The following is a 22,506-nucleotide window of genomic DNA, read 5'->3' on the forward strand; positions in this document are numbered from 1 at the left end:
CCAGATCATCCTTTCAGACACTAGTGAAGGAGATTAAGTGTCGAGGACTCCCGATATATGTATCAGACTTGTCTCAGGATGTGCCAGGTCTCTCTATTTTTTATGTTGCGGTACACTGCCCAGTCCCTGCCGAAAGGATATTTCGATCTGGACGCGTAAAACAACGGTCCCGGAAATGAAATACATCATGGACGATATTACAAATATCGGTGTGTACCAAGGTATTCCATAGGGGCCAATGAAATGCTGGGTCCACTTACAATTATATCAATCTATCTGGTACTGTAGATCTGGCATCACTACTCTGCATATTGAGGCATAATAGTCACTTATAAATACAGTTCACATGCCTAACATACAATTTATGCAATACCATCAAGCATCTGCTCATAGAATGGATATTAACATCCAATATTGGTGCACAAAACCATCTACAATATATGTTCTCACGTAGTTGATCACGTACTAGATCTGGCGGATCGGCGCCAAGAGTGGGGTTTATACGCGGCAGCCCATAACATCTGCTTTCCATGTGCCGTAGGCTTTTTCGACCTTGCATATCCAGGCCTTACTTGATGTACAAGATCCATGGCTGGGCGAAAACCAAGGTTAATGCATTAAAAATTCCAAGCAGGATGTATCACGTGCAAGTATGGCCCTTTGGGAACCAAAAGAGTCCGTTAATCCACCATTTACTGATGGGTCCACAATATAGGATCCGTCATACACGACAGCCTGTCAAAATTGCACGAGCACGGGTAGAAAATGTGATGGCTATGTGCAGGTGCCCGATAAGAGGACCCGTGCCTGGCGCGAAGCCGAGAAGGCCCCATTCAGGCGATCAGACTGCAATGTCCGGGCATAAACTGTATAAAGCCCCACACACCCCTTCTATGAATGCTATGGTTCGCCTGGTCGATCTAAGTCGGGTTCATCTCAACTGGACCGAGCGCTGACACTTGGATTATTTCCGAAAAAGCATGGTACTCTAATGCATGGAGTACTTCAAAGACCCCTTCTGGGGTCGGTGGGTACATCAGATGTGCGAAGCACATCCTGCAGTCCTTCACGCGGCAATAGCAAGGGGTGCACGGCAATATCAATTTGAAGAGGATCAAACGAAACAAATCGAGGATCGAGAAAGTCTTTTAACTCTTAGCCATTCTTGCAAGACAATAGCCTGCCTTCGGGCAATCTCGTTTGGGAGCGGTCCAACCCCAGACAGTCGAGTCGCATTCACAAAGAAACAGTGCTCATCACTGCGTTATTCTGACGATGCTAGGTCTCTTCTGCGAAGATGTCTTTGCTGCCCGCTGCCTTTTTTTGTCTTGGTAAAGGCTGTTCAAGGAATGGATGTCTGTCGACTATGAAAAGACTCCTAATGGTAGAATTTTGAAACAGGCTTTGCTCAGGTCCACCTACATTTTCCGACATGTGAGCACCCGTGAGGCACCCGGGGAAAGTGTTTAGTATGGGGCCTGCAAGTTCACCTATCGGCCAGGGCAGAATTGCTGTCCTAAGCAAACTTTGGCTTTGGCGAAGTTAGCACAAGTGGGTTCTGGAAAAAGGAGATATGCGACAACGACACTACGATATGTCGACCTTGCTCGAGGTATGGAGTTTAATTATCAACATTAAGCTGGCTGTCGCTAGTAGTTACGGGCCCCTCAAAGTGTTGTTCGAAGATTACCACTAGAATATGTATGAGGACTTGTGAAAAGGACACCGAAAACGACCACTTTCGGCGCCAGAAACGTCTTCCCCGTAACAAAGGTCGGCCAGGAGCTCCTACCATCTCTATTCCAAGGTTCTACACCCTCGGCCCCCATGGGTTGCGCCTTCCCCCTGAAGCCCCGGCATCAAATTCACCGGGAAGGTGCGGCCCCCGAGGAAGGTACGGCCCCCCAGTGAGGAAGGTGCGCCCCCCCCCCCCTAAGGCAAAACAAAGGCCCCTTGCCCCCTCAGCCAACTGGCATGGGGGGATCCAAATATACAGCCCTGGAGCCACCCAGCACTGTTAGTCATCCTCCTCCCATCCACCTAGGCACCTACCTAGGTAGGTAGCCCTCAACCTCCCGAGGTCCGCAGTTGTTTCCCCCGTTTCCACTTGCGACCAAAACGTAGCCAAAAATTGACTCCCTTCTGCAGCAAAAGCAAGGTCACTTCTCTGTTGGCCCGGCCTGGTCGGGCGCCTATAAGATGCTTCGATCTCCCTCTCTCTCTACACCCGCTCATCCCAACTCAGACACAACGGCGGAAGTCGAGCTTAGATTTATTGCTCTACTAGTTTCTGACGATATAATCGAGACGCTACCTTTCCTTTCCGGCTCTTTCTATAGCATCTATATCTGGGCCTCCAGCCCGGGCAAGTGAGCACTAATACTAGACGGATACTATCCTCTACACAGAAACTCGAGGTAGACTAGAATGTTGGGCGATAGGAACTAGGGTGAACTAACACTACAACCTTATAGGTAGAGGCGGGTGTTAAGATGGCCGTAGCCTGGGTACCGCGGACAGGGCCATTATTACACGGCTGTTGACGACCTTGCTAGACACGAAAAGTCGTAGATAAACTTACAAAAGGGGTGGTTGATAATCGTTTCGTTAACCTCACAATTCATGCAAATAATTATATTGGTAGCTGCCCATACAACGTTATATACCTACGCGAAGAGCAAGTACATAAATTCCACGAAGATAGGTGACCAGTCAAACATTTCATGACAAGAGATGAAGGGGAATGAAAACTCCCATTGGGTCCATTGCGAGATGTGATTTCTCCTCCGAAGTCAGGCAATCTCAGATAAATCTGCTCAGCTATAAGCCCTCCTCATCACCAAGATAAGTGGCTGTGAATCCTTGCGTGTTGGCAGGGCAATCAACATCGCCCAAGTCCCAGGAGGTACCACAGTACCCATCTATGCCGAGCGCAATACCGATGAAATGGGTGCTAGACTGGCCATCTGCAAGAGCGATGTTGCTTCCATCCTTGTTTCGGATAGAGCATTTGTCGGGATTTGTCGATTTGCTCCAGCAATTGAAATGGTACTCGGTTCCCTCGGGGAGACATCCACCGGTGAGGGAGAAGGTGTGGCCGTAGCCACCTCCGCAGGCCGTATAGCCGCCAGGGTAGGAGTCACTCCAAAGAGTCTCACCGGCTTCATTGACGAGAGAGAAGCCGTTGGTGTGGCCGCTGCTACCCGATCCTCCGGGAGGTCCGATAGCTGACCAGCTTCCAGTGGTCCAGACGGCATTCAGCTTCAAGGCATAAGAAGTAGAGGCAAAAAGGGCACTGCCCAGGACAAAAGTCTTGGAAATAGGGGGAGTGACCATCTTGTTGACAGTTTGGGCTTTGGAGGATGAGCTAAGTGAAAAGATGAGGAATGATGATTGAGAGTGAGGATGAAGAATTTAGCTCCCTTTATATAATTCATCTTCAACGGCCCCAAGAGTTGGAACGAGGATATGTTGAACGATCGACGTCGAAGGATAAGGATGCGGTTGGCCCATTTGTGAAAGGCACCAGTGAACGGCGAGTATGTATATGGTGGCACCATTTCAATGGTCATTCCCACCTTGGTATTCGACATCATACGCTGATTATGGTCCACTTCTGAATCCCACGCTAATGCAGGGTACTTTTCCCGCCAAGGAACCCCAAAACGACCATCTGGCTGAGAAGAACAAACAAAGTGGCTGACTATACGATTCGATATGATTTCTAGCTATGTGATTTGTCTAGCTTTCATTCATATTACCTAGTCTATACACCATCTTCTGATGTCACAGGCAATTTCCCTAGGTAGATCCATTTGTTCCAACATATTATAGCATTATTCGAACCCGCCCATCGATGGGCTGTGTCGGAAACTAGGCCGGTTCTTTGGTATGCCTTGCCACTTGCGTGTCGAGTCGATCCAACCTCCCGGTTAAGCTCTTAATATTGAGGGCCTAACTTCAGATAGTCACTACAAAGATAACCTTTACACCTGTCCATACATGTCAGTAGCGTAATTCACAAGCGAAACCTTCGGAGTTTGTTTCTCGCTTACCGTGTCCTCGTATACTCGAAGCTCCTAGACCTACTCTAAAGCTAGGTAATATAGGCAGTTAACTAAGACTATAATTCGTTCGACCCGTTTACTTAGAACTATTAGAGTATATCCTATAGAATTAACCTATATTAAGAGGTAAAGTCGATTTTATCGAAGTCAATATCGTATCTGACGATTCCAAGGTTGGAATTTGGTGTTGCAGATATCGATACTCGCTGAGAGTAAGCCATTTGACAAAGCTAGTAGTAAGCGAATAATTATTCTGATACATAGAAACAAAAAACTTACCTTTCTTATTCTCCGTCTTTTTTACACAACACGCCTCTGTAGGCTCTAAGCTTTGGCTTGATTAACTATGGGTTCTGACTAAATTGTCAGTTTTGAGCAGGCTTCGATGGAGGAGTGGGTGAATAGATTCAAGCATCCCGCAGAAAAGATTTGCGGCGGATGGGGGAATCACTCTGACAGTAACACGAGGTTTAATATACTTTATCTAGCTGATAGACCCATCTCAGCTTCCCCACAATCTGTCAACCTCAAGATTTTGAGCCAACTAACTTCTCACCATATACCTCAAAATTCCCTGGAGGATCGACCAACTCGTTCAAGCATTGACTAAAGTTTACTAGTCTTAACTTAAGCCACGTGCAGGTATCTCAATTGAATGCCATTTTGTCTTGGGACTGCGTTCTCGTCAAATCGGTCAATTTGTTAACCACTTCCGTTGATCTCCCTTTTAGTGACCGATGTCCTCTTGAATCACTCCTTTCTAGTAATCAGAGCTGTTCACAAAAACCGTAAGTCAGTACGATCGCTACAGTACTATCGTTATATTGAAAGAAACTAGTTATTAAAAAATACATACTTGTTTAAATAGTAGGATTTGACCCTTCACTTTGTTATACTGTTAAGAGACTGCGGAATTGAATCCATGTTGAGGCCGGGGTTGACTTTTCAATCGCACAAGCCTGCTTGCGCATAGTAGAAAAACCCTGGGGCTATTTCCCAATAATTCCGCAAATTTCACCAATGGGACCGCAGGCCGTCTACTGATAGATGGGTTGCGGGTGGCAAACTTATTATCCGTCTCCCAAATGCGTAGGATATCCTGCTAAAATTTTGATGTTTCAGGGAACCATTCTAGATCGCCTAATCTAGATTCAAACTCAAAGTTATTAACGTATATACTACAATGGGATAGATAGTATTTCCGAGGAAGACCTAACTCTAATACCTAGGTACCATGGTTAGAGAACTTTTACACAGCGTATAAGTTGTCGGCAGTGATGACATCGCTCTTCGCGTCTGTGAATGCCGCCTGTGATCGCTTCGTATTGATGAGCTGGACATGGGCTTCAACAAAAAGATAGCGATGCATTTAAGTACGTCATATAGTACGCTTAGCAGGATTAAACCCCAAACGACACGATCTAGATGCTTGTATTTGTGGGTAGATCCTTATCAGTTGACATGTACAAGTCAAACTGGCATCAAATGAAGAGTTTTAAACTACGCGAAATTACCAATTCAACTTTTCCCTTCGTATTCTCTGTCTTGTGTATCGCATGTGACTTTTTCCGTGACTGGTACTAGTAGCTTCAAAAGTACGTCATGCAAAGACAAAAAATAACTTAATTCCAGTATATACATATTTGAATCGGTCCTTCTGCATAATGTGTGATACGGTCTCATCACACATACATACTAATCACCACACATGATCTCAGAAGTACCAGATGAAAATCAACATGGTTAAAGGAGTACTCTTTATTGTCTTTGCTCTCAGGTAAGGCATAGATCGAAGCAGTCTCTTACCTCTACTATCTTACATAGCTGACCCTTCTAGTCTCACCTGTCCGACCGCAGAATGCTGCAACAAAGCTTGCTCAATGTACTGCTTGGTGCAATAAAAACTACCCGAACCCATCCGTCAACTGTGTGCTACCTGCTCTGCTTGGAAAAGGGCCATGCTATATTTGCGGTCCTTACAAAACCTCCTCATCGCAGCAGTTATGCGCCGGGGCTTGCAAGGACACTAGTACCGACATCAAAAACTGCGGGCAATGTAATCAAGTTGTAAGATTGCATGAGCCACGAGTGTCTCATTCACATTGATACTAACCTCAGACCGTCTATATCAGTGCCCAGCCAGCTCATCATGCCTCTCTGGTACTTGCAAGTGTACCAATAGTGGACAGTCGCTGTGCAATGGTGCCTGTCCGGACTTCCAGACAGATAGGTTGAATTGTGGTAGCTGTGGAACATCAGTACGAACCCCCAACCCTATTTGTAGTGACATTTGTGATGTGACAGATGCTGACTCTATAGTGTCCGTCCGATTCATCATGCGTCGCCGGCACTTGCAAGTGCACTTCTGGTCAACCCCTTTGCAATGGTGCCTGTCCGGACTTCCAGACAGATAGGTTGAATTGTGGTAGCTGTGGAACATCAGTACGAACCCCCAACCCTATTTGTAGTGACATTTATGATGTGACAGATGCTGACTCTATAGTGTCCGATCGGTTCATCATGCGTCTCCGGCACTTGCAAGTGCACTTCTGGTCAACCCCTTTGCAATGGTGGCTGTCCGGACTTCCAGACAAATAATTTCCATTGTGGTGGCTGTGGAAAAAGGGTACGGATATCCAATACTGAATCTAGAATGTCGATTGGTCTAATAAATGCCCATCCTATAGTGTCCAGATTTCACGCAGTGCTCTTCCGGAATCTGCAACTGCACCTTCCCTGGACTATCGCTATGCGACTCCGTCTGTAAAGACCTGCAGAGTGACCCAAGTAATTGCGGTAGCTGTGGAAATAAGGTATTCAGCCAAGTCACCTATAGACAAGGATGAATCCTTTGACATATGCTAATTTTCCTCCCCAGTGTCCGGATGGAATATTGAGCAGATGTGCTGGAGGTGTTTGCAAATGTGGCTCGCAAGACCTATGTAATGGTGCCTGCCCTAACTTTAACTCTGATAACAATAATTGTCGGTTCTGTGGTAACCAGGTATGTTACATCATTTAGATAACAACAGGGATAATTTGGCTGATCTTATCTATAATAAGTGTCCCCAAGAAAGTCATTGCAGGGTGGAAATTGTGTCTGCGATAGGGACCCGGCTACTGTTCCATGTGATGGTGCCTGCCGGGATCATGCAAATGATCCTAATTATTGTGGTAGCTGTTACGGCAAGGTGAGCTATTCTTTTATCCTTGGATTATAGGAGTGAACTAACTGAGACCCAGTGCGATTTTGGAACGATCTGCATCAATGGTCAGTGCAAGTGCGCAAATGGCCAGACACCTCCATGTTCAGATTGAGTTTTATAAATATGTAGTAGTAACCCCAACATTCAATTACGCTTGGACAGTCCTGTTATTTGTGTCAGCCGTGAAATTGGACAGACATCTGGAGGCTGAGAAAAAGTCTGTTAATAGTCGAAGCATGCTTTCAATGGTCGTGAAATAATTTTGATCGCTTAAGTAGCTCGTTAGCTTACTGGATGAAATGGTATCACTTGAATACCACACGTACCGCCAAAGGATACAGGTCTAAATCTAATCCAGATCTATATTAATGTACTTCACATAGCTTTAGCGAAATACTGTAACTGAGGCTTAATGAATACCATCATTGGTGATCGACCGTACAACTCTGCCTATAGGTCCAACATAGCAATCTCCAATCAAGACCGAACCTATGCTTGAAGCAGTTTAAGAGCTCTATGGTGCTCATGGAACATAGTGTTCTATACTAACACAGCGCTCGGTGTTGAATCCCCCTAGTGTCACATGGCAATTCTTCCCATGTAGTCTAGTACTACCCTTCCTTTCCATCTTCATGGTTGATACACACTACAATACATATTGTACTGGCTTTTCATGATCAACGAGTACGCCAAAGCAGAGAATATGCTTGATTTCTGCATTGCTCGGTTAAAGACCGAGTACCCACTAGATTAAGCAATGCCAGCTCAGTGAGTTTTTCGTCTGTCCCGAGCAGTAAATACGTACAATACATTGCTCTAACATCCAATTTCTCAAATAGCGCTTTTTTTTTTTGTATTGTATCAGACATCCGGTCTTCGCAGCATGATTTGACAAGATTGAAATTGCAAGAGGATGCTGAGCGTATTCGGTGACTTTCTAACCTCTCCTAGAATGTGAGATGTTCACTCGGAACATTGAAGACATGGCATGTAGATTATATCGGAGATCATTCGCTCCCGCTTTCCCCCCACTTTAAGAAAATTACGAATCAGCGTTGCCCCTCGAACCTCACTTCTTCTTTCATCTCTTACTTTTTTTCACTCTCACGTTAACTACAACACCAGAATTCAATATGGGTGTTGAGAGAAAGATTATTACTCGTGGTAACGGCTCTGACTCGCCTGCTTCGGGCGACAAGGTCTCTATCCACTACACAGGATGGATCTACGACGCTAAGAAGGCCAACAAGGGCTTCCAGGGCAAGCAGTAAGCTGACTGTCATACCCAGAGCTATGTGGCTTATGACATGGGTAATTTGAATACTAATTATTCATGGAAATAGATTCGATAGCTCCAGGACCCCTGGCCGTGGCCCTTTGAATGTTCAGATTGGTGTTGGACAGGTCATCAAGGGTATCTCTCTCATTCTCTTCGCTTTATTTTATCTTCAATGAAATCATTATATATGCATTGATTGAATCTCTTGCCTTGTTACATTGGATGTTAATACTATCTATCTGGTTAGGTTGGGATGAGGGCGTTCTGCAGATGACCCTGGGAGAGAAGGCAACCCTGACGATTTCCCCGTGAGTGAAGTCCCTCGATAGGAAATTGGATAAAGACTAACATTATATACTAGCGACTACGGCTACGGTGACAAGTACGTGAACACACTCGGCATACAGCCGCTTACCACACACGCTGCGTGTTCTAACATTCTTCTTCTATATAGGGCGGCTGGCAAGATCCCCGCAGGCTCTACTCTGATCTTGTAAGTCTATGCAATGAATAGCACTACTTTGAAACTAACTATTCTGCAGTGAGGTCGAGCTTCTTAAGATCAACAACAAGAGCGCCTAAATAAGCAAGACCACAAGCATGACATTATCAGCTGTATTTGCTACCATATTTTGCCCACTTTGCCACTTCCTTACAGCACAAGTAAATCCTTGTTTGTATTCCGACCCATCGTAGACCTCGATGTTATATGATTGGTAAAGCATACAGGTTACCCAGGTACTAAAGCCCAGTGGTCCCTGGGAATGGCCTGGCAATAACTGAGTATACCCGCGCTATGCCAAAAAGAATATCGTCAAAAGTCGTTAAAAGATGTATGTACAGATGCCATATTGTTGGAGCCTCGTTCATGTGACCTGGATAGCTGCCTGATTTGTCACGCCAGTATTGCCTGCTTGTTTACCTCCTTCCTCTCTCTTAGTCTCTCTCTATCTTCCTCCCCCAGTCTTCTGTTGGTCTGTTTCAATACAGTTATTCACTCTGCTTCTTGTTCTCGTTCGCCAACACATATGCTATACAGAATGAAAATGCAGAATCTTAGAGGCGGTGTTGGACAGGCGCCTCGGGGGCCGGGATTGGCACCGAGGTATTTTCAGAAGGCTCATCCCAACGCAAGATACGGGCCATCTTCTTATATGAGTCCATACCGCGGCGAGCGTGGTCGGCGGGAACAAATGGATCGGTCTCTCCGAGAGTCCGGCTAAAGAGTTCAAGGGAAACCCAGCCACGGAAGCCGATATCTTCGAAGAAGACGCGCGCGACGTCTATAATGGGCAGATAACCACCGCGCGACTCCTCGAGAGGGAATAGGCGGGCGTTACGTGACCAATTCATGCGTACAGGCTGTCCAGCGACGTGGAAAGGGTGCTTTTCATCCAACGGGGCAGAAAGACGCTCACCGTCCACAAGCTGAACATAGAAGATTTTGGCTGGATCGATGTTGGCAGTACGCAGACGCTGCAATGAGGCCGCCAAATCCGCAGCCGCATTAGGTGTACGACCTGATGGTGCAGCAGGGTCTGCATATACGCGACCGGCGATATTGAATGAGTCAAGACAGAGACCGAAGTTGCGACGGTCGACATCGCGGACCACCTCCCATGAGGCTTCCCAAGTATCAATATGATCACCCCAACATAGAGCCTCGTAGACAAACCGGAACCCAGCACCGGCGCCTAAATCGGCTAGTCGCTGGAGATCACGAACAATGACAGTGCGGTCGCCGGTGGTGCGAGCAGCACCGGTCTTTGGGTCTGGACCTAGGAAGTTTGATGGAACCTGGATCATATCTGTGCCTAGCGCCCGCGCTAGGGTAAACCATTTAGGGAGCTTCTCATTGATGAGCCGGTCTGACTCAGCGCGGTCGATGAGGCCCTCGTACATGGAAAATGGCTGCAGACAGATAATAGTCAGGCCTAGGCGCTTGCACATCTGTCGTGTTGACCGCGCGGCTTCGAGATGATCGCCGCCAAATACACGCTGCGCATAGCAGTCTAGGTCGTCGAAGAAGAGTTCGATACCCTCGAAGCCGTGGTCTGCGGCTTGCATCAGCTTGCCGGGTAGGTCATGTACCCACGGCCGACCTCAGGGACATTGAAGCAATGCCGGGGCGGTTGGAAACCATTTTGAAAATATGATAAAATGAAAGGTTGATTTCGCGCCAGAGTTTCTTTCTCTTTAGAGTTTCCAAGCCGAGAGATAGGGGGCGAGGATGTCTTCAAGGTGGACAACCAACGATATTAGGGGTTTTCTAGGTTATAAAATGAAAGATACCATAACGACTGCGACAAAACGTTATCCCCTACAGTTCTGTGATGAACGTTTTCCCTGGCCTGTTACCTACCTAGGTATGATCCATTCGTATGTTGATGACGAGGCAAGTCACATGGCCGGGTAAACGCTCCCCCCTTTTGCGTTTTCCCGCCAGTTCCACTTCCTCCCCACCACTCCACTCTTCCACATCGGGGAATTTTGCTTTCTCTTAGAATGGTTTCCTGGCCATTGAAGCAAATTGCCCGCAGGTATCGGCGAGATATTTTCCGGGTCCGAACATGACCGGAGAACCGGCGCCGAATCGTAAATGCTGCTCAGAATCCGGGGAAATACCACATTTTCCGCAACTAAAAGAAACACGAAAGCCACCGGATTAAATTTCATACACATTCCATTAATTCAGAAATTCGCTTTTGACCTCAACCAGCATCATGCCCATCAAAGTTGCCATTATCGGTGCCGGCCTTATTGGCCCTCGCCACGCGCAATCCGTTATCTCGAGCCCCTCAACAGAGCTTACTGCCCTGGTTGATCCAATGCCAACCGGCGAAGCAACTGCATCCAGCCTCAAAACCAATTACTACCCTTCTGTGGCCTCACTACTTGCATCGCCCCACCGCCCCGACGCAGCAATTGTCTGCACACCAAACCACACGCATGTCCCAGTCGCAAAGGAGCTTCTGGCAGGCGGAGTCCACGTCCTCCTCGAAAAGCCTGTGAGCGATACCCTGGAAACAGGCCGCTCCCTACTGGAGTTCGCCCAAGCTCCAGAGCGCGCCCATCTCAAGCTCCTAGTCGGCCACCACCGCCGCTTTAACCCTTACGTACGAGTCACGAAAGCTGTGCTCGATGCTGGATCTCTCGGCCGCCCCATTGCCGTCAACGGTCTGTGGACCCTGTTTAAGCCAGATGCATATTTCGCCCCACCCGCAGACTGGCGCGCATCGAATGAGCGCGGAGGCGGTGCCATTCCCATTAATCTTGTCCACGACATCGACCTGATGCACCACTTCTTCGGGCCTATCGTGCGCGTGACAGCAGAGCGCACGCTGCCACAGCGCCCCAGCCCACCGCACAATGCCGACGAAGGTGCCGCCCTGACACTGCGCTTTGCATCGGGTGTTGTTGGCACTTTTCTGGTCTGTGATGCGACGCCCTCGCCGCATAACTTTGAGACTGGCACGGGCGAGAACCCGCTCATCCCACGGTCGACGACTGGTGGTGACTCGGACTTTTATCGCATCTTTGGCTCGGATGCTTCGCTTAGTGTGCCGGATCTGACCCGCTGGAGTTATGATGCTAGCCCGGAGAAGAGCTGGAATTCACCATTGACTGTTGAGCGGATTCCGCTTCCAGATGACGAGGCGCCTTTTGATCTCCAACTTGCGCATTTTGTTGATGTTATCAATGGGGATGCTGTTCCTAGCTGTACCGGCGAAGAAGGTTTGCGTGCTTTGATTGTTTGTGAGGCTGTTCAGAAGGCTATGCAGTCAGGTCAGCCTGTAGATATTGATGTTAACTTGTTGGCGAAGTCGAATAACTAGCTACATACTGATATGATTTTACTGGATATAGTGGTCTGTGAGGCGCGTGCGCCTATCTGATCTTCTTACGACATGTCGAAAAGGCGAGTGAGAAGGTACACAGGGGTATATTTATTGGGCCATTTGCTTCTTTTCACTCGTTCAGCGAAGTGTATATAAACTAGGCAATCCTAGTACACAAAGATCGCAAGATGTCTAATCCGAAATCATCCCAACAACGAGCTGAGCCTTTGCCAGACAATCAACGTCGCAAGAACTTGCACAACGCCACAAACGATATCAACACGGAAAATGTCGGCCGCATGGTTCAAGCATACTTTGGCTCAGCCGCACTATCCTCGACTTGCTCAGGGCGGACCTTGCCCACATCAACGCCGGCAGCCTCGACGTCATTGCGGAACCGCTCTTCATCTTCACGCAGCTGGGCGAGCATCTGCCCATGGGCACGCCACACGGGCTTGATGTCGAAGAGCTGGTCCATGCTCTCCAGGGGAACACCCTTGGTTTCAGGGATGAGGAAGTACACGAAGATAATGGACAGAATCATCAATGATGCGAAGAAGAAGTATACACCGTATCCCATGGCTGTGAACATCTGCGGAGTGAAGCGCGAGATGAGGAAGTTCCAGAACCAATTGGAGGCGGCGGCGCATGCCTGTGCCAAGGAACGCATGTTGGGATCGAACATTTCCTGCAGGCCCTGTTAGCATTGTTTCAAGGCTTGCTTATCGACTAGGTATGGGAGCAATGTTCCAATGCCCAGGGAATTCCAATGTCTGGGGATGCTTACCGAGTTCAGGACCCATGGGGGTACCGTTCCAGGTTGGGGTATAGAAGACGGTCCACAGGTAGAAGAAGAACATGGCTGCGATACCACCGCCGCTCAAGCTGTCACTCGTGTTATTTTCAGGTTTGGCGACCTTGATGTACGCGCCGACGATCCACAAACACACGGAACCACCTGCTGCGCCAATCAACAACAGGTTACGGCGACCGACGTGATCAATCAGCCACAGCAGCCAAATGAAAGTCACGACAGTCTTCACTACGCCGAAGATTCCAGTCGTGAACAGACTAGTATTGGTACCCCTGACACCAATCTGGAAGCATAATTAGCATCGGCCTTCAACGCTCACATCGCAACGAGATTTGACTTACCGATTTGAAGACAGTGGGGCTGTAATAGTTGATGGCATTGATGCCAGATCCATTCTGCCAGAAGAACAATGCACCTCCGAGGAACAGACGCCACATAACCTTCTTGTTGGTCCCGGCCGCCTTGAAGGGTTTCCAGAAGCCAATACCAATGCTACGGCGTTGTTCATCCAGGGCCTGGTCAATGGCACCGATCTCCTCGATCATATAGATATCGTCCTCGGGCAGCTGGCGGATCCAGCAAAGATTCTTGATAGCATGCTCACGGCGACCGCGTCCGAAGAGCCAACGAGGCGATTCCCGGATGAAGTAGCCACCAATGAGCAACAGACCAGCAGGAATCAGCTGAACAGCAAAAGGAATAAGCCACTGCTTGTGGCTCGGTGCCATGGTCTCGTCAACACCGAACTATAGATATTGCGTTAGCATCCAACAAGGCAAGTCAGACAAAAAGCGACAAGGATGACTCACGTTGATCCAGAATCCTACCAGACCACCAATCTGCCAGCCCAGCTCATACACACCAACCAATCTACCGCGAATAGCCGGAGGAGCCAATTCGGAGATGTAAATAGGGGTGATGTTAGAGCCTGCTCCGACACCAAGACCGGCTAGGACTCGGCCACCATAAAGGAGGCCAAGTCCTCGGTCGCTATTAGCACCAAGCATGATACCAGCACCGAGAGTGAAAACCAAGCCAGCAGACAATAGGCCAATCCTACGACCCCAGAAGTGGCCGATGGGATAGGCGAAGAATGCACCGAAGAAGGCACCGGCCTGGTAGCACGAGACGATGTTTGCGCTGATCAGGTTCTCGGTAGCATCGGACATCTCGTTGAATTTGAACTCGCTCTTGAAGGACTTAAGAGAGAGGGTAGTGCCGATGAAAGCACTGTCGTAGCCAATCATGCAGGATGTGCATGAGGCCACCGCGGCCAGGAGATAGATTCTCCAGTTGTAGACCGCTCGAGGCGTCGGCCGGTCCTCGACTAGCTTCAGGATAGACATTGTGGCGGTATGATATAGAAGACTTGAAGAAGAATTGCAAGAGCCTCTGTAACCAGATGACCTTGATCCCCAATGCTAGATGCAGAGAGGCAGTCAGATGTACGTCCTAGGAAGGACGATCACCACGTATGAAGGTATATATGAGATACAGTGCAGGTTCAAGGCAGAAGAGAGAAGAGGAAACTAAGAAGAAAGTCCACACCACGATTTCCAGAACAGAAGGAGGGTGGACAAGATCTAAATAGGATTGAGCCCCGGACTGTCGATTTGCCCCAAGGAAAAGAGAGAGAATCCGGGGATTGGAAAAGGGGAAGAAACCGTGGGGATGCGGAGTCGGAGAAAGGTATAGCACTCGTCAAAATCTCGTCCAAAAAGAACGAAGAAAGCCAAGGCGCGGCAAAACGAATATTCTAAGTTCCTCTGTGCGCGTGAGGACAATAACCTTTTGTCGCCTCTTGGCACCGGAGTGGCTTGCCCCCAAGAAATTGGCTTGAAGAGGGATATGCAAACTCTGCTCTACCAAGTCTTGCGGACTGAGATTATTCGCTTAAGACGTTGAATTGTGGGGATCCGATGCCGCTTGAAAGATGTGGGGACTTTCCCCGGCGGGTTTCCAGTATCCCGCGACAACGTGCATTGTCAGATCTCTCTGGGGTACCCCGGAATGCAGTGCACGATCCAGTGGTGTGAAATGGCAAATGGTCATTGTTCTGATTGGATAAATTGAAATGGATCCATGAACGGGGGAGGTGGAAAACGGCCAATGATCGATTGCTGGACATGGGTGGCGGGGAAAAGCCTTATCCCGGGAGCTTATGGAGATGCGCACTGCGAAGTATCCGTTGAGGACTGTCTGCTGGGCCATTTATGCGTTCTCCAGTCATCACTCATGGTATCAGTGGCCTTTCTATTGGCTCTCGTAGAGTTTTCTGCGTCTCAAAGCAAATTCCCCGTGGGGTATGGGTGGCTGTAAGGGGAAAGCATTCAGCCCGGTAGATGTTGTGTAGTGGCGCAGACTTGACAGTGAGGTATTGAATTTGCGACGAAGCTAATGAAAGTCTCATGGTTTATATTGAGTAAAACAACAAATCTATAATTCGAACGTAGCTATTTCACTATAGAGGTAGGCAATGACATTAGTCACTGAGAGTGGCATGGGTGGAAGAGCAAATCATTTCTCCACCCGGTGCCTCGTCCGTTTTCTGTAGACTCCACTACGCCTACATCCATCCTTGTCGCTGGAAAATAAAGTAGACGCTGGGGTTTTTCCGAGACCAGTGGGTTCACTCAGGCCGTTCGTTTGGAATTATGCAGAATGGTTTTCCCCGGGTTTAGGAAATTGTTTTCGATCCACCCGTGAACTCTCTATGGAGAAACCAATCGCCGGTCGATATAACCTTTTCTGAGCCCTTTTAGGCCTATCCCCAATAATTGACTAACTTCAAGCACATTACGATCGACTCCGATAATCACCTCAGATAAGTGGCACTGCATAACTATCTCTGCCTGCTTCCACGGAGAAAACTAGACAATGGGATGTCTAAGTAGACCATCGGATACACAGATTCTTTCCTTCGATGAACAATTCAATCTCCTCGCTTTCTTTGACATTATCGATGCGGGTATACATCGACTATCCCTCAAGAAATGAGGCATCTTGCTCATAGAGATCTTTCCAAATCGAACTATCGCGTGGTCTAGCTGTACGATGAACTTCTCTAGCCGTGTTCCAGCCAAAGAAGCCAGCGGTTTCCCAGTCAATGAGCCCCACAATTTTTGTCAATCAACTATGATGTTGGACTCGGTAAAGTCGTTGTGGATGAAGCCAAAGTCTAGGTCGGTGTTGGTGCCCGAGAAAAGAATATCAGCTTCTAGGGGGTGGATACGTCCATTGGTGAGGATGTTGGGATCAGGCACGACGTGTGACCGAATCTGGCCCATATCGGTAGGCTTTATGGAGTGCAGTTGCCGAAGTATCTCTCGTGCTTGCTGTTTGAAGGACTCCTTTTGGCTTTGTGATAGATACGGCCATGCAACGGTCAACGCAACACCCGGAAGCCGTTCCTGGACTGATACCTGGCGATCGTTGATCTAATACGGTGTAAATGACCCTGGAAGACTAAGTAGCGAGTTGAGAATAGGTACCTTGCTGTTGAAGTAAATTTCTGGCACTTTGACGTCATTTAGGACGTTCTTCGCAATTGAAATAGCCTGTACTTCATTGGCATCGGCATACGAGTAGCCCAGCTCCATCTCTGCGCTCTCTTGCGTATGGAGATGATTTGACTTGACAATGATACTGCCAACGGCGAACACATCACGACCACCCACATCACCTGGGTAGATCCTCACAGATTCGTCGCAAAGATCAAGTACTGAAGCCCAGTATTTTAATGAGCCCGTGGACTGAGAGTTGGCATGCTGTACATCAATGCAGAAGTCGTCCGGTTTTGGAGAATACCGCCCGTAAAGGGGCAAGTCCGCATATAGGTCAGAAGGGACAATGTGGTCTGGGTCAGTTATACATGGATTCATATATGTAGTCGAATACTAAGTCGATGACGATGAGTAAAACTTGAGATATCAATACATTCGTTTCTTCGTTGAAGATTTGAAGCTGACCGAAAACAATGATCTCCGGTGATGGACCGCTGGCCCCTTAATGGCCCAGCGGTCAACATGCAGACGGCCGTTTGTACCCCTTGCTTCGTTCTACAATAGCCTATAATATACAGAATAAATTGTGAGTTATTCCGAATTTTTAGCCCAAGATAACTACTTAACTACTTTGCCTCGGGTGGATTAGGAAATTAATCGTCAATTGGGAGAGAAGCCAGCTTAATAGATGCCTCGGTTCAATCTTTCCCCGGAGTGAAACATAAAAGCGGCGGCAGCTACAGGGGAAAACAGGAAAGCCCCACCCGGCAGAGTAAATATCCATGGGACATCGCATAGTGAGGCTAAGTATTTTCTGGAATTCGAATCTCATCTTATAACATTGTAGGCCACCCCTCTCCGAGGTCTGCATATCCAAGCAGATCAATACACATAATTCATCATGTCTCTCACAGAAATCAACCAAGCGCCGCCAGAAGAGCCCATCTCCATCCCCTCCAACCGCGATGGTGTCGCCTATCTGTACGGCCACCCTCTTCTGAACTCTCTCTCTCCGCCTCTCCATCAGACAGTCTACAATGCGCTCGGCCTCAATTGGACCCAAATCCCCCTATCCAGCGTGTCTGGCTCATCAGAGACATACCCGCCCCCATACACACGGTCGCCACCAATTGAGAAATACCTAGCATCGATCAAGTCCAATCCCAAATTCGTCGGCTCGTCCGTGACGATGCCTCACAAGGTCGCAATCATGCCATACCTGAGACGACCTTACCGAGCACGCCCGCCAAGCCGGCGCCTGCAACACCATCTTCCTTCGCGATGACCCAACAACCGGTCAGCGCCAGTACGTCGGCACCAACACCGACTGCGACGGCATCCGGGAAGCCCTTACACAGAACGCACCTGACCCATCCCGTTTCCGCGGCCGGCCTGCGCTCATCATCGGCGGTGGTGGCACTGCCCGCACTGCCATCTACGTTATGCGTCGCTGGCTCGGCTCCAGTCGCATCTACGTCGTCAACCGCGACGCCGCCGAGGTCGCCGCCATCCTCGAGGAAGACCGTCGTCGTAACCCCGACCCTAATGCCCAGGCTCCCCTTATCCCCGTCACTGACCCTGCCGACGCGGCCCGTCTCGAGGCCCCCGCGGCTATTGTCTCTGGTATTCCCAACTACCCTCCGAAATCTCCTGAGGAGCTCCGCGCTCGCGCTATCATCCAGGCTTTCTTGGGTACTGCTGCTGATGCAGACAAGCAGCAGGGTGTTATCTTGGAGATGTGCTACCACCCCACGCCATGGACTGAGATCGCTCACTTGGCTTCTGCTGGCGGGTGGAAGGTCATCCTTGGCTCTGAGGCTCTGATTTGGCAGGGTCTCGAGCAGGCCCGTCTTTGGACTGGAATGGATGTCATCGGTACTCCTGGCCTTGTGAAACAGGTTAAAGACCTTGTTGCGAAGACCATCGCTGAACGGGAATCTGCGAAGTCTAGCCTGTGATTTCTTTTTTACGATCATGTTTCGACTTTTTTAAATCATTGTATAGAGCGCAAGATAGCTGCTAGTTGCATTGTCTATATATATACGGATGGCGTCTTTGTTTTGACATGCATTTCTCTCTGGACCTACCATAAGGTCAATATGTAAATCTGTACATATCATCAGACGTCTATACGGAATAGAACAAGGTCAAACCGCTCCAAGATTATTCAGGCTCCAGGCCGTGAGTATTCCAGGCTACGGACTCGGCGCCAGACTTCGCGTACTGTCCGCTCTTGGGTTTCGCGGCCTGTCTCGGTGGCGGATGGGCCAGCGGGTCTGAAATGTCATTGATTAGCGGGATGAAAGACAAAAGAAACAACCCAGACTCACCTAATAGCCAAATACAATCTGCTGCCGAGTCGGACATCCTCGATGGGCGCCGTATCCACATCCTCTGGTGGGTTAGCAGTAGTCATAAGTCCACCAGCCTCCAAAAGTATAGCGGCACCAGCAGCGATATCCCTATAATAATCAGCACAAGCATACCAAACATCCGACTCTTCAAGGATATAAAAGAAAAGAAAAAGAAAGAAAAAAGAGAAGCAAAACTCACCACTCCCAACAACCTCCCTCCCACCAAATATCAAAAGATCCCATGGCAACATACGCGAGATCAAGCGTCGCACTACCCAAACTGCGCACACCATGCACCATACCACCTCTCCCATTCCGACTCCCCACCTCCGCAGCCATATTAACAAAACTCTCAATCTTGCGATGCATATTTCCATCCGGAATATCACGACGGTCTTTACCCCACTCGCAAGAAAAGATACATTGTGAAGGCGCATTGGCCGGCATTGGCGGGGTTGGGTTGTGGATGAGCGGAAGGCGGCGAGTCTCGTTCAGCCAGGCCCCGCGCCCGCTGCAAGAAGACCAGAGCTGATCTGTGAAGGGGGCATAGATTACACCGATTATTGGCTTATGTTGCACGATGAAGCCGATTGAGACACAGAACATAGGGAAAATATGTGTGTAGTTTACGGTTCCTGGGGGGGTTATTAGTTGAGTTGTCTTGCGATGTCTTTGCAACCACGAGCAGTTGACCAAGGTCCAAGAGGTCTTGATTTACCATCTAATGGGTCGATACACCATGTTGGTTTCTCATCAATGAGGTAGTCGCGCGACTGTCCTTTGGCATATGCCTCCTCGCCGAGGAATCTAGGGGTTTGTTAGCTTTGCTGGCAGTGGAGTGTGAGAAAGAGGACTAACTTGTGAGACGGATATCTGGCCTCCAGGGCACTTCGGATGAATACTTCGACGTCTGCCAGGTAAAACTGTTAGCGATAATGTCCAATATGCCTTATCAGCTGCGGCGTACCTTCGTCGGTCTGCGTCACAATGTCTACTGAGTTTTCCTTCTCTTCAAAGGTGTTGGAGTGGCCATTTGCGTCTGAGATACGTTGGTCGACTCGCTCCATGAGCAGCTTGCCTGCCTTTCGGCCTAGATCTACTGCGAACGTGTATATCTCGTCCAGCTCATCTTGGGTGAAGGGTCCGATGGCCATGGTGGAATGGGGTAACAGGGATGTGTACAAGATACAAGAGATGTATCAAAGTCTGTTAATATAAGAAAAGATTCCAAGAAAGAAAGTCTAGCTTCTTGAGTCATCCGGTGAAAATTGGATATTCAAAATAACCGTCACTAGCCGACCTCGGGTGTTGCTTATCGAGATATTTCCCCACTTTATGGAGAATTAATAGGGTCACCTTCAATACGGAGTATAAAACCTGGGTTTATGCGCACTATTCTTTGACTCGCTTCTAATATATCTGTCTACATGGCAGTAATTCGGATGATAGTCATGACATTCCAATCCAGACCTTTTTGAATTGCCCGTCTCTCGCGCATATTGTTCAGACAGGCACATTAATGCAACTCTGTATGTTCTTCGAATCTCCACTATGCTTAGGTGAAATTGTTCGTGTGTTCTAATTATATCGTACATCATTCCAGCCAACCATTACATGCATGAACATGCTTTATATGTCTATAGCATCTACGAATATATGAAATGATGTGGCCCCTCACGTGTTGAAGCAGGTTTAGATTAGGTTAAGCGGATGTTGCTGGACCATAAGCGGACAAGTAACCGAATATCATGCTTCCTGTGACAAAACGTAGTATGTGCAGCGCGGTTGTCATTATTCAATCGACCGACCCCGAACTCAGTCATCAACTCTCTCGAGAAGGCTATTGTGGAACGCAGATATACTGTTCAGATTCGTTTTGTCCACACCAACCCAGAAATCTGAAGGGTATTTGGTGTCCTAAAACTTCTGCAGGTGTGAGATCACTTGCCATCCGTGCATTTGGGCTAGAAATTCATGAAGTGATATCCATCGAGACTATTTCCCCCTTTTGTAGTTCGTTCTCAAGCCACCTTTTGACTCTCTGTGCACCGCTTTTCCCACCTAGCTCGGGATATAGATGAAGGACCGTATCAAGTTCAGACCTTGCAGCTTTCAGATGGCTCTCAGTCCAATGACAGTTAGCCTCGACAAATCTTTCATGTATCCCCTGAAAGTGAAAGGCAGATTGGAAAAACAGTCGCTCTCCCGAGCCTCTGAGTAATGCCGACACCGTATGAGGTAGACCCCGAGAACGCTCTAGTCTCTGGATAGCAGCCTCACGATATGCACGATCCTCGCCGAATGTTTCTCCCACTGGTACACAGTCGTTGTTCCATCCGGGGATATCAGCTATGAACCACGGGTGGTGCATGGTAGCCGGTAGCGGAGCCATATACATCCAATCCCAATCGATGACCCTGTATAGTTTATACCGTTAAAAGACGATCATGTCGAGTCCCCTTACTAACTAGAAAAAGAGAAAGGAACGAGGAATGGAAAAGAATAGCTGATTTTGCATACCCAGTCAAGCGGAAGGTATCACTCTTCATGATATTATGTGCATGCAAGTCCCCGTGGGCAAACCCAATACCAGTACATTGATCAAACTGAATAGCATATCGCGGAATCATAGACCGCATGATGAGATAGTTAACAGCATCACCCCATTTTGCAGTTCCATTCAAGGTTCGGCGGAGACCTCGATCTAGGCTCTCTGTGAGCCAGTGCGAGTATAGGGATGGTTGCGCTACAGTAAGGTCAGGAGGAGCCCGTGCAGTCCATACTTGGAGCAGAAAATCGGCCATTCCATCCAAGAGTGTTTCGCGCTGAACCTGAGGAACCTGAAGATTCCAGATAGCTAGTGGCGTGCCGTTGACCCATTCTGAATATAGGACTGGGTTTTTTGAGCTGTACAATAGGGTCGGTGCTCTGATTGCTGTACATTGTTGTTTCAGACACTGGAAGGTTTTCACTGCGCGTATTTCGTTTTTCCAGTTATTGGGATCGTGAGCGACCCGAGCAGCCCATTCGACAGAGTCCTCAAAGACAATTTTGAATACGGCGTGGGAGCCGCCTTGGCGGGGAGATTCGTCAACAAATGAGCAGGGTACTCCTAGGCGGAGGTAGCTGGCTTCCGAGAGAATATCTGGCAAGGCCACCATATTGAGATTCTTGGATGGCCCGAATTTGAGGTGAGGTGGAGGGGAACGAAGAAAATGGAACCTGCAAGTGTCACAGCGCCAAGGCTGTCAGGTTGTGACTCAAAGGGCCAATTGATCGAGACACTGGTCTCCCTTACTACAAAGCAACATGCGTGGGCTGATCTTATTTTTTTATTTTGGATTATGCTTGAGATGCGCGACCACTTTTCCGGTCAACAAATATAATGGTGATCATAAAGTTCGTTCGTCATGACGTCTCAAAGACATCGGTATCTGCGGTATA

At 48.3% G+C, this 22,506-nt stretch overlaps 9 protein-coding genes across 9 annotated transcripts; 3 read left to right on the forward strand and 6 right to left on the reverse strand.

The window, feature by feature from the left end:
* Window positions 1-2,820: 2,820 nt before the first annotated feature.
* Window positions 2,821-3,336, reverse strand: N7519_011040 (uncharacterized protein; the record flags this gene model as incomplete). Its single annotated transcript, XM_057297813.1, has 1 exon — window positions 2,821-3,336. The coding sequence occupies one exon, from the start codon at window positions 3,334-3,336 to the stop codon at window positions 2,821-2,823; it is 516 nt and encodes a 171-aa protein (XP_057145695.1).
* Window positions 3,337-8,406: 5,070 nt separating this feature from the next.
* N7519_011041 (FKBP-type peptidyl-prolyl cis-trans isomerase) lies at window positions 8,407-9,134 on the forward strand (the record flags this gene model as incomplete). The annotated part of the gene is made up of 6 exons (XM_057297814.1): window positions 8,407-8,540; window positions 8,617-8,687; window positions 8,800-8,860; window positions 8,914-8,934; window positions 9,007-9,045; window positions 9,095-9,134. The coding sequence occupies 6 exons, from the start codon at window positions 8,407-8,409 to the stop codon at window positions 9,132-9,134; spliced, it is 366 nt and encodes a 121-aa protein (XP_057145696.1).
* A 474-nt stretch (window positions 9,135-9,608) lies between these two features.
* N7519_011042 (sugar phosphate isomerase/epimerase family protein) lies at window positions 9,609-10,619 on the reverse strand (the record flags this gene model as incomplete). The annotated part of the gene is made up of 1 exon (XM_057297815.1): window positions 9,609-10,619. The coding sequence occupies one exon, from the start codon at window positions 10,617-10,619 to the stop codon at window positions 9,609-9,611; it is 1,011 nt and encodes a 336-aa protein (XP_057145697.1).
* Window positions 10,620-11,275: 656 nt separating this feature from the next.
* Window positions 11,276-12,388, forward strand: N7519_011043 (Gfo/Idh/MocA family protein; the record flags this gene model as incomplete). The annotated part of the gene is made up of 1 exon (XM_057297816.1): window positions 11,276-12,388. The coding sequence occupies one exon, from the start codon at window positions 11,276-11,278 to the stop codon at window positions 12,386-12,388; it is 1,113 nt and encodes a 370-aa protein (XP_057145698.1).
* Window positions 12,389-12,695: 307 nt separating this feature from the next.
* Window positions 12,696-14,551, reverse strand: N7519_011044 (sugar porter family MFS transporter; the record flags this gene model as incomplete). The annotated part of the gene is made up of 4 exons (XM_057297817.1): window positions 12,696-13,079; window positions 13,135-13,488; window positions 13,547-13,951; window positions 14,015-14,551. 4 exons carry the CDS (start codon window positions 14,549-14,551, stop codon window positions 12,696-12,698), a joined length of 1,680 nt encoding a protein of 559 aa, XP_057145699.1.
* Window positions 14,552-16,330: 1,779 nt separating this feature from the next.
* N7519_011045 (uncharacterized protein) lies at window positions 16,331-17,086 on the reverse strand (the record flags this gene model as incomplete). Its single annotated transcript, XM_057297818.1, has 2 exons — window positions 16,331-16,642; window positions 16,697-17,086. The coding sequence occupies 2 exons, from the start codon at window positions 17,084-17,086 to the stop codon at window positions 16,331-16,333; spliced, it is 702 nt and encodes a 233-aa protein (XP_057145700.1).
* A 523-nt stretch (window positions 17,087-17,609) lies between these two features.
* Window positions 17,610-18,666, forward strand: N7519_011046 (shikimate dehydrogenase family protein; the record flags this gene model as incomplete). Its single annotated transcript, XM_057297819.1, has 2 exons — window positions 17,610-17,909; window positions 17,947-18,666. 2 exons carry the CDS (start codon window positions 17,610-17,612, stop codon window positions 18,664-18,666), a joined length of 1,020 nt encoding a protein of 339 aa, XP_057145701.1.
* A 209-nt stretch (window positions 18,667-18,875) lies between these two features.
* On the reverse strand, window positions 18,876-20,216 carry N7519_011047 (inositol monophosphatase family protein; the record flags this gene model as incomplete). The annotated part of the gene is made up of 6 exons (XM_057297820.1): window positions 18,876-18,984; window positions 19,039-19,170; window positions 19,262-19,697; window positions 19,781-19,869; window positions 19,921-19,972; window positions 20,030-20,216. 6 exons carry the CDS (start codon window positions 20,214-20,216, stop codon window positions 18,876-18,878), a joined length of 1,005 nt encoding a protein of 334 aa, XP_057145702.1.
* An 818-nt stretch (window positions 20,217-21,034) lies between these two features.
* N7519_011048 (phosphotransferase family protein) lies at window positions 21,035-22,223 on the reverse strand (the record flags this gene model as incomplete). The annotated part of the gene is made up of 2 exons (XM_057297821.1): window positions 21,035-21,479; window positions 21,583-22,223. The coding sequence occupies 2 exons, from the start codon at window positions 22,221-22,223 to the stop codon at window positions 21,035-21,037; spliced, it is 1,086 nt and encodes a 361-aa protein (XP_057145703.1).
* Between the last annotated feature and the right edge of the window lie 283 nt (window positions 22,224-22,506).

Source organism: Penicillium mononematosum, assembly GCF_028829835.1.
Source record: "Penicillium mononematosum strain IBT 11891 chromosome Unknown utg000005l:1.0-9366267.0:1.0-9372171.0, whole genome shotgun sequence".
NCBI classification, from domain to species: Eukaryota; Fungi; Ascomycota; class Eurotiomycetes; order Eurotiales; family Aspergillaceae; genus Penicillium; species Penicillium mononematosum.